Below are 13,751 nucleotides of genomic sequence, written 5' to 3' on the forward strand. Positions count from 1 at the left end.
GTCAGACGCTCAGTCACCGGGAGGCTGCTCCACACCTATGCTCCACACTCAAGGTACTTTTCCTTATCAGCTTTTTATCTTCTACACTTTGCTAAACAGCTGAGGAATAACAGCGATTGTAAATGATATATAGATGTTTAAATGTGTAGAACTGTTTGATGAAAAAAATACTTGCATTTGTTGTTTTAGTCAGCTATGTGAAACGTTAGCTAGCTATTGTGGTACATGAGTAACAAAGGTGTTGACTGCGTTGACAGATGTTATTGTTACCTTATTGAAAAGAAAAGCATAATCTAATCACATTAAAAGGTGTGGTGTTTGACCAGATTTTTGTTTGGGTTGCTGAAGGAGAAGCTAAGTTAGCAGTACATTAAATTAAGGTCAGCTGGACATCATCTGCAGCCTCTCTTGTTTCAAGTCATGTTAGTTTCATTAGCTATTAGTTTCTAATTGCAGTTTATGTATTCAGGGGTAGACATTAAGGATACAATTCCACTGGCCCAAGAGCATTCGTCCAAAAAGTCGACTAATAACGAAGAAAATTAACACATTTGTTGCAATAGTAATTTATGCACAAACTTCATTACTACTTGTACTACAACATTTGAATCATCAGTTCTTCCTCATTTTCCTCAATTGTTCATATTTGGTTTATTAAAATAATTATATTGTGGTCATTGTTAAAACATGTCTGCTATTATCATTATTATGAGTATATTATTATTTGTATAATGCACTTGCTGCCTTCCTGTCATTAGGAGTTATGTAATGTAAGTTATGTAATGGCTATGTAATAGCCTAGATTAGAACCTTCATTATCCTAAACTGCTGGGACATTTCCCTATAGCGAATAATTACCCTTATATTTGCTACTCTTCACTTACTTGTCAGAATAGGTCGGCATTGATATACAGAGCCGACAAAAGACCTTGTCTATATTGGCATCATATTGAAGCCAACTCCATCGATCAAGCCAGTGTGGCTGAAACTTTCTCTCCTTCTTCTTCTCATACACAAGGCCGGATTAACCATATGGGCAACCTGGGCAAGTGCCCAGGGGCCCTTGAGCAAAGAGGGCCCTCAGTGACAAGATGGAGAAAAAAAACCTCACTCGTCATACATTGTTTTAAATGACACTCACTCTTCGCCATAAATAACACAGCTTTTCTATAGGGTCAAATTAATATATTTTCTAAACCGTCTCTGTACTGTAGCCATACTCCCGGTCACTCCTTTAACTCCTCCGGTGACATTCTTTCATTTGAAGATTGTTTTTTGCCCGGCGCTTGGCCGGTTACCGCTGGTATTAAAAACATTTTGGAGAATGGTTAGGTGGCGAGAAAATCTGTAGTGAAGGAGCGCGCTCCTGCACGGGAGTCGGGATACTGCTCGCGCTGCGCTCTGCAGCAAACAGCTGTTTGCTTTTCACCCAACAACGACAACCGCCTCACGAAACGCTATGTTGTAGCATTGATAAACTAAACAATTTAACAAAATTGCTTGTCAAAATACCTATACCACAGGACCATTTTTTTATTTTTAAAAAGCAATATTTTTAGTGGCCCGAGTGGAAAACTACATTATGCTAGCCCGGGGTATCTAAATAGTGCTTCCGGGCCAGCGGGCCATTTATAATGTCGAGCCCTGTAAATAGCTTTAGTTGTTGAGGTATGTAATGTGAGATCCAGCCTTCATTCTTCAACATATTTTAGATGTATCTGTATGATCGCAGGATATTTCACTCAATACAGTCAAATGTGAAGGAAATATTCAGATGTTTTACAGCTCCTTAAGGTGTTTTTAATGACTTTACTTTCTGTTGTGCAGCTTGTGAGTTCTTATTTTTTCTGATCCTTAAAGTAACACGTAATTTAAGTTATCAAATGAATGCATTAAAGTTAAAATATAACTTAATCTGGGATGTAGTTTACATATTTAAATACTAAAGTAAAGGAAAAGTACCTACAATTTTTACTTGAGTAAGCAACGGTTTCAATGTTATGTGTCAAGAGTCCTCAAAACTAAAACAACTTAAACCAAACTCAAGTAAACCACTTGTATCTAGTTTTATCTCATTTTATGAAAAGCTTTGTTATATTTGTTAAACTCTACAACAATGCTTTATATCAGCATTGACAGCCTACATTAATGGTAACTATTGGTTTAGTGGCTTGACAGTGTCAGTACCTGGTGTGCAGTCACAGTGGTCAGATGATGTTACTGTTACTGTAAAGCTACCATGCTCTTGATTGACTGAAGGTTTGCATTCCTCACACAGTAAGATGTTCTGCATTAGATCACCCCCATGCTCCTGTCCTAAGTACTTCCTTGTTTGTTAGCAGGAGATAAGGTTTAGGAAATGGCTCATCAAAACTTAGCAGTAGTGGTGAAAAGCTCCAAAGGGATGGAACCAAAAATAGCGTTGGCCAATTGTATGCACGTTTCTTGTAAACCAAATACGTTACAGGCAACTATTTAGAACTATTATGAAATAGCCTACAGTTTTTCACCAATGAGGAAAACAGATACCTTGCTTGGGAACTGATGTTTCTTCTAAAAATACAGAGAACAAGTGCTGTGTTAAAAGTGACTTGTGCTTGGATTTATTCACAGTAACTTAAAACAGTAAATAGATTAAATACTTGTTTACATTGACCTAAATGTTGATATGATAACAGCCCTGTGCATGTTAAGTTCCTTTTTTGCTAATGCCAGTATCTCTAAATGCAATTCTATCTCATTACAGATAGCTAAATGGTTCCATCATCATACTGATACTGGTGAAAGGCTTGAGAAACATCAGCTGCCTCCTGACTGTGGTGGGACTTCAGATATCGCTCATCAACATTTCCTCACTGGGATCGAGAGAGGTGGAGACAGCAGCGTGAGGCTCGGCAGGTCGAGCTACAGTCTGGTAACTCATGGCGATCAACACAGACGTTGAGGACTGGGCCGGGGTTGGGAGCCATGACTCTGGAGAGCGAGCCTGGCTCCTGCAGAGCCCCAGCGTGGAATCGGTCCGGCATCTTGAGACGGAGAGCCGGGGGGGCGGCGGCGGCGTGTCGTCCTGGGCAGCGATTTTCATCGTAGTGAACGCAGCACTGGGAGCAGGTCTACTAAATTTCCCCGCAGCCTTCAATATGGCTGGAGGAGTGACTGCAGGAGTTATGCTCCAAATGGTGAGGAGATCCCAGTGACGAGTGCAATGCTGTGGTTACCTTTTACTAAGGCAACCTATAATTCTGTTGAACAATGACTAATCTGTGCCGAGTGAGACTAAAAAAATATCTATGTTATTACAGTTATTGGTATTTATCTAGACTCCCTCGTCTCTCTGACCCAGGGGCCTTTAAAGATTTTCAGGTATAAGAATCCCTTAACTGAAAAAGAGACAGAGCAGGGACCCCCTACAACATTTGTATACAATTACATTTCATATAACTTGGCCTTTAACAACAGTCACATGTATAATGCTACAATACTAAGCTGTTCAATAATAATAAAAAGCCTTTAATTTTCCAATGGATAGTTGTCACACAGTATTTTGACATAGGCCAGCTTGCACACTTATTTGCATTAATGAAATTGAAATGTTGGATTTGTCCTAACCCTAACCCTAACCTAACCCTGTTTTTTTAAGAGATCAATTATAAATTGAAATTATTTGGCTGTCCCTTGGCAGACAATTACAGACCCGTCCAGACCCATGGATTAATCGATTAGTCGACCTATTGTTGCAGCTCTAGTGCTGGCACACAGCATTTAAAAACTAGTTTGAAACCCAATTCAGGTTCATAACTGCTGACTCAGACTGAATGTCCTTTTTTGTGTTCTTGTGTCCAACGTAAAACTGCCTATATAGGAAATAAAAATGGGAACTATAACGTTTTCCTTCCTGTTTCTTGTTTCAGTTTATGCTGATCTTCATAATCAGTGGATTGGTGATCCTGGGCTACTGCTGCCAGGTACGTGTCCCTCAATACTGTCAGATGTATTTCCAATTCTCACTCTGCCACTTGTCTTACTTTCATTTTAAACCATTGTTAATATGAATACATTCACATGTTTTGTTTCTTCTATAGTAGCCTTGTGTAATAATTCTGTTCTGTGATAGTATTCCTGATCATAGGAAGTGCATTGCACAACATCCCAGACTTTCACTTCCTGTTGGTTCAGATTTTTGCTTACATGTTAAAAAGCAAAGGAGATTTTTGTCAGTTAAACAAAGTCTGACCAAGATACTCCTGCTGAGTTTTGCTCTAAAATACAAAAAACAGTACATTCAGCAGCACAGTGAACTTTGTTTTAAAGCACGTGCCACCATTACAATTGCTGATGTCATGAGTATGGGTGACTGTACTCAGCAGCCTGAAACCTTCTTTATAACCATGCCTTAAAACTGAAGGTTGTTAAAGTCAGCTGTGAGGCTCCTGCTGCAGGCTACGTTGTAGGTATCTGCTGGGAATATCATATAAAGGGAAAATGCCGTAGAACAAATACCCCAGTAACTGTTATCCCTTTTTATATTTAGATTTGCTTCAAACTTGTCACGCTGTGTTACAAATGTATTAATTAGGAGAGAATCAAAGAAGATAAGACAACACTAACGTGGGCACATGAATAAGTATCTCAATGTCAGAGTTTTGAATGATACTGGTTGCGTTTAAACAGCGCTTGGGAATATTTTATTGACTCATCATTGCATTAAATCCCCAGTGTGCCTAAAACATTGTTGGCTCAGCAAGGGCATCCCCTCAAGGCCTCGCTTTATCCAAATGGGTATTTTTAGACTATTACTGCACCATCATCTCAAGCTATGCATTTACTGCTGAGTCCACTTTCTAAAGATGTGTCTGTTGTCTTCAGGTGAGCAACGAAAGCACCTATCAGGAGGTTGTCCGAGCCACTTGTGGGAAATTCACAGGGATCTTATGTGAAGTAGCCATTGTCATCTACACCTTTGGGACCTGTATTGCTTTCTTTATTGTCATTGGAGACCAGCTGGATCGCTGTAAGTATAAGTACACTGATAACTGAATCACTGCCACCATATTTATTTCTCATTTTATCAGACCGTTCAGACAATCGTTGATCTTTAACGGTTAAAAATTCAATTTATCTGAGCCTTGTCTTATCAAATCACATCAAATCAAGTTTTATTTATATAGCACATTTATAAACGATTTTTGGTCGAGCCAAAGTGCTGTACATAAATGTTAGAAAAAATATCACTCGACACCAGGTTGAGAATCAATGATCAGGTAACTAATTTATTCTTGCAAGAAGGAGCAGAGTTAAATCACATACAAAAGATATGGGTTAACTCACACACATGGGGTATGTTGCTCAAAGGAACAGCAAAAAACATCAGGCTTATATAGTCCGAAACACGGAGATAACAACAAGGTCGTAAATCGAGGTGGCGCTAATATCATCCGCGGGTGTCGGAAAGGTGTCAGGATCATCGTCTTCTGGAAAGAGTCACGTACTTCCTTCACGCCTCATAGACCAGCGATATTTAGGAGACAGCAAGTCTGTCTCCTCATAAATATCAACAACATGAAATGCCCTGCCTCCTGCCTCCTATCACAGGAAGAGGCAGCTGCAAGGTCATACACAGTTCAGAGCCACACATGATATCAGTGCATTAAAACAACCCAAAGAGTGGAGAAAACAGTATTTCTCCAACAATAAAATAAAAATAGCCTACAGTAGAGACACTTTACAGCAAATACAACAGCACAGATTGTTCAGAATATTAGTATGAGATAACGACACCCTCTATCCTTAGACCCTCACATCGTACAAGGAAAAACTTCCAGAGAAAACCCACAGTTTAAGGGGAAAAATGGGAGAAACCTCAGGGAGAGCAACAGAGGAGGGATCCCTCTCCCAGGACGGACAGACGTGCAATAGATGCCGTGTGTAAATCCAAGAGATAATACATTTTACAGCATATAGACCGAATGTTAGGAACAGCATATAGACCGAATGTTAGGAAATGCATGTGTCTGTAATAAGAAGATGAATCCACGAGGATGTCAGCTACAATCCTGTGGAAGCCATCAGGGAAGCAGCATGACGAGACCCAAGGCAGGACCGCAGAGACAGGTTCAGCCACGACCCGAAGTCCACGACTTAATCCAGAACTCAGGATAGAGGATCCAAGACACAGGACTACAGCAAGAGGATCAGCCTCGACTCCGGTTCCCGGCGTAGATATAGATACAAAACAAGAAAAAAGATTTGGCTGGGTTAATCGGAACAAGAGAATACACAGACACAGACAGAGAGGGAAAAGGTCGTTGGATAAAAGTTATTCTTGATAACCCTCTAGAAAGATCTCATGAACTTCCCCACTCAATCTATCAAGACCCGAGCAGTTCTATTAGATATAGATAAGAAACAGAGATAGGGAGCACACCAACCTATCTCTTCGTCAGATGCACTCCCCCGCTTATCTAAGCGACTCTTTACCCCGTTACCCTATACAAGGCCATAGACCAGCAGAGGGAAAATGGGGGGTGTGTAAGGGTAAGGATTTTTAAGAATAAACCGCAAGGGTCTAAAGGGAAAAATATGAAATATTAGGTACTATATTTTAAGTAATCCTATCTACTATTCCTATATTTGAATAATGTATAAACTATTTTAAAAATACTTTATGAAATCCTATGTTATGTTATAAATATTAAAATAAAGAACTAAATGAATAAATAAATAACTAAATAAATAAATAGATAATTAAACAAAAGCCAGAAAGAAAAGGTGAGTTTTAAGTGTTGATTTAAAAACCCCCAGGGTCTGGGCCGACCTTACATGGAGGGGCAAAGTATTCCAGAGCCTAGGGCCAGCCGCTGCGAAAGCTCGATGCCCTCTGGTTTTAAGCCTGGTCTTAGGCACTATCAACAGCAGCTGATCAGCCGACCTTAAGGCTCTGCCTGGGGTGTAGCGATGGAGGAGTTCGGCTATATAGGCAGGAGCCAGCCCATTTAGGGCTTTGAAAACAAATAAAAGGAGTTTAAAATCTATTCTGAAGCGAACTGGAAGCCAGTGCAATGAAGCCAGAATTGGGGTGATATGGTTGCGCTTTTTATGGCCAGTGAGAAGACGTGCAGCTGCATTCTGAACTCTTTCTTAATGTAATAATGTTCTTACAGTCGCATGCACTTTGTCCTACTTTTAGCTGACCTCTGTGTTTAAAAAAAGAAAGATAATTGTGGAGTAGTAGTAGTGTGAATCTGTGCCATCATTGATAAGGGCAAAGAGCATCAAGGATGACACCACTCAGCTTTTTCCTCTCATAAAAGGTGACCCTGTCTCAGACTTCCTTGCACTAAGACGCTGACAGTGAATAAATCCTACTTCTGCCTGTTTCTGAAAAAACCTGTGACCTTCCCCCTCTTTTTTCATGTATTAATGGAGTGGTTGTGACTTTAATTATCCACTTGGCTAAATGTTTGCCATGTGCACTGCAGTTAACATTTAAATCCACGAGGTACTCATTGCTCTAACAGTGCAGCGTCATTGTATGCAAACAATTTGGGTCAAGGTCCGGAGTAGATAGAATGCAATTGACTGAGCCTGCTCTGAATCCAGCTTATCATTGTAATGAAAACAAACACTGAGAAAAAAAAATGTTTATATTGATAAATTACGTTACAATTATCACTAGACTGTCTTTACGTTCCTGGTTGTAGAGCTGTAATAATAATAAACTTTATTTGTATAGCACCTTTCATGCACAAGCAGCCCAACGTGCCTTACAGAAAACGTAACAAGAATATTAAAATACTATTAAAATGAATACAGAACAAGATAAAACATCTACAGTGATAATGTTAAAATAAACAATTCAAAAAATTAAATAAAAAATGTAAAATAAAAGCAAAACAGAAAAAGTAGTGACAATTGAAAGTTAATCCAAATTAAAAGCCATATTAAAAAAGATAGGTTTTTAATTTGCTTTTAAACATTCCAAGGGAGTTTGCTGTTCTAAGATCCACTGTAAAGAAAGTCTCCGCTTCTGTAACTTGTTTTGCTGTCTTCATGAGACCCTGTTTGAATTTTTGAAATTGTAACACCATCTCGCCAGCTTGTCCTAAATGCAGGAATCCCAGCATGCTTTGTGAAGCAATCAGTCGTCCCCCATACACAATGAATGGGAGCAAATTGTGTTGCAACTCTGATTGCGTACAGTAGACCTGCATTGTGATCCAGCATTTGCTTCCTGTTTCCGTCTGTCTTTCTCAAGTTTAACATACGTCCTGTTTCTGTTGCAGTGGTGGCTGCAGTGGTTCATGACAAAGATGGCTCAGTCAGCAGCGCCTGGTACACTGATCGTAAATTCACCATCTCTGTTACTGCAGTCCTCATTATTCTCCCTCTCTCCATCCCCAAAGAGATTGGCTTCCAGAAGTATGCCAGGTACAAAACGTTGTCTCTCTTGTTTTCTCACCAAGGATTAGAATGAGATAATGTTTTCTCACCTTTACCCTGCACGATAATCATGTCTGAGTTGTTGCTCTTCATCGTAGTGCGCTCAGTGTGATGGGGACCTGGTATGTGACCATCGTGGTCATCATCAAGTACATCTGGCCGGATAAAGCGGCGATCCCAGTCTACGTTCCCACCAGGTGAGCGCTACACACACTTCATCCCGCTGCGCTAATTCTCTGCAGCTAACGGCTCTTTCAGACCTTTTTACTAATCGTTTTACCACTGTCCAACAAGAAACATCTTCATCCTCGTCTTCATGCTTTGCTTGAGTTGCTAAATTGTTGTGTTTGTTACAGTTCTTCTTCCTGGACTGCAGCTTTCAATGCAATGCCCACCATATGCTTTGGCTTCCAGGTATACCTTAATTTGCTTTCATTTGAAATCTTAGAACTAAATGCCTGTCTTTCAAAGAGAGTCTGAAAATGTTGAATTATTTTGGTATCATCTTAATCATCCTGCTCTCTCTCTTCAGTGCCACGTCAGCTGTGTGCCGGTGTTCAACAGCATGAGCAAGAAGGCGATCAAACCGTGGGGAGTCGTGGTCACTTTTAGCATGATAATCTGCCTCTTCGTCTACACAGGAACAGGTACTGTCAATGTGTGCAATTATTACTCGAAAATGTATTGCAATGATGTTATTTGATTATATTATATAGTCAAAGTAAATTATTTATTACAATGAAATGCCTTTTTAAAAAAATCCTACTTTGAAACAGACGGATCATTTATTTGTTTTGTTGTCACATGGATTATAGACTCTTAATGTATTTTAAAGTCGGTCAGTATGTCGGTATTTAATAACCTCTTGTGTTTGTTCAGGTGTCTGTGGCTTCCTGACGTTTGGCTCTAACGTCAATCAGGATGTGTTGATGTCGTATCCTTCAGACGATATTGCAGTGGCCATCGCAAGAGCTTTTATAGTCATCTGTGTCATCACCTCCTACCCCATTTTACACTTCTGTGGCAGGTAAGAACCAGCTAATCCAGAAATATCCAGCATACTGTCAGTCACTTTGGCTTAGATTGTGTTAGGATTGTAAAATGACAAGTTGTTATTCAAATGTGTAGCTTTTTTGTACTGTGTAAAATAACAAAGTATGACATACTAAACGTACGAAAAGTAAAAGTACTCCTCACGCTGATTATACTTCTTAATGCATTAGTTAGGCCTGCACATAACTTTCATGTTGCAATTGGAATTCAATTTAATATCTTGTATTTATCTGAATCCTGAAAGTAACTGACTGAAGCAAAGATTGTAATACTTGTGAAAGTGGAAAGTTGATAGAAAAAATAAATAAAATAATAACTACAGCTTGATGTTACCCTAAACATGCCAGAGTGATCGGGATCGGCTACATACAGTCAGATGGACATAGAGAGGCTTGTCTTTGGATCAGTACCTGGTGTCAGATCATTACGCTGCAGTTAATGCATCGTTTCCTCACCGCTCTGTGATAATGTGTCCTCTCAGGGCCGTCATTGAGGGGCTTTGGCTGCGTTTCCAAGGTGAGCAGGTGGAGTTGTGTGTGCGTCGCGAGCAGAGGCGGAGGATCCTGCAGACGCTGGTGTGGTTCACCATCACCCTCACCCTCGCACTTTTCATCCCGGATATTGGTCGGGTGATCTCTCTGATCGGGGGATTGGCTGCCTGCTTCATCTTTGTCTTCCCAGGTAACACTTTAACTCTTCGTTTGCAAGGTTTCCAATCTGTGCGATATTTTAATGTCACACTAATGTTTATTCATTTTTATCTTTTGCTCAACAGGTTTGTGTTTGATGCAAGCCAAGCTGTCAGAGACAGACAGCCGAACTACAAGGTGAGAGGCTGATTCTTGTTGGATGTATTTCAGTTTTATTGGAACTAGATTACATTTTACTGTGAAGCAACAAGGTCCCTGTATCTAACTTCAAATCGGGCCTCAGTATTGGGACTTTGGTTCTTTAACCAGACTTGCTCTGCTGCCGTTTGCTGCTATAATTTAAGAATAATTGTTCTCACTGGGATTATTGAAGTGTAATTTTAAAGATGCAGTATCACACTTTTGCCATTAGTCCAGAAAATATACCGTTTTTAAAACAACTACTAGTTCAAACTGTTTAAAAACGGCAGTTAGAGGCAAAGCATTTGTAGAACCCACACATTGTTTAAAAAGAAGTCGTAGTGTAACATCAGCATTTATTGACGTAATATCTACTGTTTGATGTGCATAGATTTTTCCTTAAAATGAGAATACGTGTTGTCTTAAAAGAATAGTCTTAGCCATACTAATAGCACGAATCCTCAGTATATTACGGTAGTGCATGAGATACAGAAAATATGTTTTAATTAAGTCAGCAACTGCAAGCATGATTTTTGAATACATGACTTTTGCTCATGGTGGCATATTAGCGGTTTTATTTCAGTAAATTATCTGAGTACTTCCTTCTGAATGAAAGGGAAATTATTTCCCATGAGGACTTTTCTTAAATGTCGGTCTTTCTTGTTACAGCTGGCATGGAATGGTGGTCTTCGGCATTATAATGGTTACGATTGGAACCTTCATCTTCGGCCTCACCACGACAAACTCCATCTACCAGGACGTCATCAGCTAAGAGGAGCAGTTTTATTGAGCCCGCTGTGTCAAAGACAGAGGGGCCTCAGTCCTGTGCTGCTATTTCTGAACTACGATGGAGAAGCATCTCATGACACTCATTTACAAAAGATTCCTCCGGCATTTCACATCTCTGCTCCACACTGAGTAAAAGCCCCACAGATCTTTACTCAGGTAGTACTCGGAGACATCCTGCAATGCCAAATGACTTCAGACACTTTTATTTGATGTACAGTTTAAAGTGCATGTTTTAATGATGGTTGGAAACCGTTTGTGGCGGTTTAGTGGCTCCCTGTATACAAGAGCTGAGGGACTTTATATAAGGGGTCTTACAATCAAATTGATTTTAATAATAAAATTGTACCAATTTATGTATTTTAACTTGCATGTTTCTTATCAAAATATTGACATGTTGTAGTTCGCAGATCAAATACAGTTCCACACTTTAGTGCTGCTGCTATTTCCCACAAAATAATTTAGTTTCTTCCCCAATAAAAGTTTTGACTGGGTGCAGACGAAAGTACACAAACATTAATGAGTAGTGTGAAAACTGCAGGCCAGGTCTTTTCAAATATTTGTGTAAACATTCAATACCTCTAAATGAGTTGAAAAACAATACATTTAGGAAAGCATGAGTTGTTTCTTATATTAGAATTACTAATGATTTTTATAATTGGCTTTGAGGTGAAACAATGCTTGTAAAAGTTACATTTGTGAGTCAGCAGGTCTTAAACAGTCATGCGATGAAAACCAAACTCTGTATGCAAAAAAAAAAAATGATACTCAGAACTTGATTTGTACACTATTTAAAAAAGTGACTCAGGCACACTGATAATTTACTTGAATCTGTTCATGCTGAAGACTAAGCAGTTTTTAACCTCAAACCAATGTGTGCACTTTCTTTTGACCAAATGTTCAAGACTTGACCATATGATATTCATTAAACAATTGAGAACAGTTATTTCAACTGCTGATCATTTTGGGTATGTTAATGCTATAATACAAGTGAGATTTGAAAACTTTCAGTTTGTACTTTTTATGAAACCCAGCCATACTGTCTGTGGAAAAGGGACAGTTACATTAAGGGATAATTTTGTTGTCAATGGTGGACTAACTACATTTACTATGTACACTAATGAAGGTAAGGAAACTAGTTAAAACAATGCCACCTGCCACCAGTAGGAGAACTTGAATGTCTAGTTATTGCTGGGATTTTAATTGTTTTTATGATTTGGTGTTCAGTGTCAACATGTTTTTCCAATCATTTTGGTGCTGCAAACTAGTTTTTACTCTGTCAGGTGCATTTACGATTTCTGTTACTGATTTACTGTGTTAACATGGATGTCGTTTTCCCCCCCTTCCAAGTCATTTAGTTCAGAAATCAAGTCGAATGTTTTCTCATACAGAGAATTGACGCAAAGTTAATTTAATGTTTTAATGGGTATACTGAACAGAGCTACCTGTGATATCCCAATTAAAGCAGTCAGGGTATGTGAATAAAGCTGACAATACACATCACTGGCAGTTCAAAACATTTAATAAACAGACAAGTGAAGTCAGTTTTGATCAAACAATTGGAGCATTGTTTTTATTTCCAAAGGATAAAGGACCCGCTTTACAATCAGTGCCACAGATGCATAGCTTAATTTGATCATGTTAAAGGTGGGGTAGGTAAGATTGAGAAACCGGCTCGAGATACACTTTGTTATATTCCATGGAATGCTCTTAACATCCCGATAGCAATGAATATCCGTTTTGACAACAACAAAAAAATCCATAAAGAAAATGTCATCTGTGGAAGCCGTAGTACTGTAAAAAGCACGACCAATCATTTTAGCCGGCCCGGCTAAAATAACTGGATGGCCTACCTGCCCGTCAGCCTTCCATCTGTGCACAAACTTATCTCGTTCCCTCATTGGTCATGTGCGCGTGTGTGTGTTGGAGGGGCTCTGTAAGGAAGTGGCCGATTTTTTCCGGCTGTGTATTTTCAAATTCTAGCGCACTCGAGCTGGTTTCGCCAAAAATTACCTACCCCACCTTTAAGTGCAGTCATAAATATTTTGAAAAGAACTATTTCCGTTTAGTCTTTTTTACTCAATGTTCTGACTTTCTAGCAGCCCTATACCTTGTTATAGGTAGGCTACATGTAGTACCCCAACACCATGAAGAACAATAACTAAACTCATTGGTTGGCTTGTTGCATTTAAGAATAAACTGAATTTTGTCAACAGGCCGATGAGCAGCTGCAATACTTGCTGAAAACCAGACTTAAGGCACAAATTCCCGAGCCAGAAATAAAGCGTACATTTTCATTTCAAGTCCAAACAAACATTGTCCCTCTTCAAATACTTACTGCAAGTCATCCACAAACAAATTAGATATGAATAATTGCCATTAAAGTAATTTTCCCTTTTAAAATCATCTTCCCTGAGAATAATGTGCCATCCGAAGTGATGAGTGCAGGTACACTACACATAGTCTCAATCAGGGCTCAGTAGGGGCCATTTGTTATGAAGGACTGGAACATGTGGAAAGCTGGCCCTGGAGCCCACTGAGGAACCATGTGACCTGCACCCTGAAACACAGAACAGCAGTTTGTCACCCATAATGCAACCATCTCCAATGTGAAGCAGGACAAACATGCTTCTAGGGCACACA

General features: G+C 39.4%; 2 protein-coding genes across 2 annotated transcripts in view; one reads left to right on the top strand and one right to left on the bottom strand.

Moving 5' to 3' along the window:
- Positions 1-12,664, top strand: slc38a7 (solute carrier family 38 member 7). Its single transcript, XM_034196890.1, has 12 exons — positions 1-53; positions 2,747-3,179; positions 3,912-3,965; positions 4,867-5,011; positions 8,283-8,427; positions 8,538-8,636; positions 8,796-8,853; positions 8,972-9,086; positions 9,319-9,466; positions 9,974-10,173; positions 10,268-10,319; positions 10,992-12,664. The coding sequence occupies exons 2-12, from the start codon at positions 2,922-2,924 to the stop codon at positions 11,092-11,094; spliced, it is 1,377 nt and encodes a 458-aa protein (XP_034052781.1). The 5' UTR covers positions 1-53; positions 2,747-2,921; the 3' UTR covers positions 11,095-12,664.
- si:ch211-122f10.4 (lysosomal protective protein) overlaps positions 12,613-13,751 on the bottom strand; it is a 14,668-nt gene continuing 13,529 nt past the window's right edge. The window contains exon 11 of the mRNA XM_034196889.1: positions 12,613-13,668. Within this exon, the coding sequence (XP_034052780.1) occupies positions 13,585-13,668 (84 nt within the window). The 3' untranslated portion in view covers positions 12,613-13,584. The remainder of the gene's footprint in view (positions 13,669-13,751) is intronic.

Source organism: Gymnodraco acuticeps, unplaced genomic scaffold, assembly GCF_902827175.1.
Source record: "Gymnodraco acuticeps unplaced genomic scaffold, fGymAcu1.1, whole genome shotgun sequence".
NCBI lineage: Eukaryota > Metazoa > Chordata > Actinopteri > Perciformes > Bathydraconidae > Gymnodraco > Gymnodraco acuticeps.

Excerpts from the sequence above, each read along its gene's own strand:
- slc38a7 (XM_034196890.1), top strand. The coding sequence starts at position 2,922 with ATGGCGATCAACACAGACGTTGAGGACTGGGCCGGGGTTGGGAGCCAT. Across the intron at positions 8,854-8,971 it reads CCATATGCTTTGGCTTCCAG|TGCCACGTCAGCTGTGTGCC; the intron begins GTATACCTTAAT and ends CTCTCTCTTCAG. Across the intron at positions 9,087-9,318 it reads CTTCGTCTACACAGGAACAG|GTGTCTGTGGCTTCCTGACG; the intron begins GTACTGTCAATG and ends GTGTTTGTTCAG.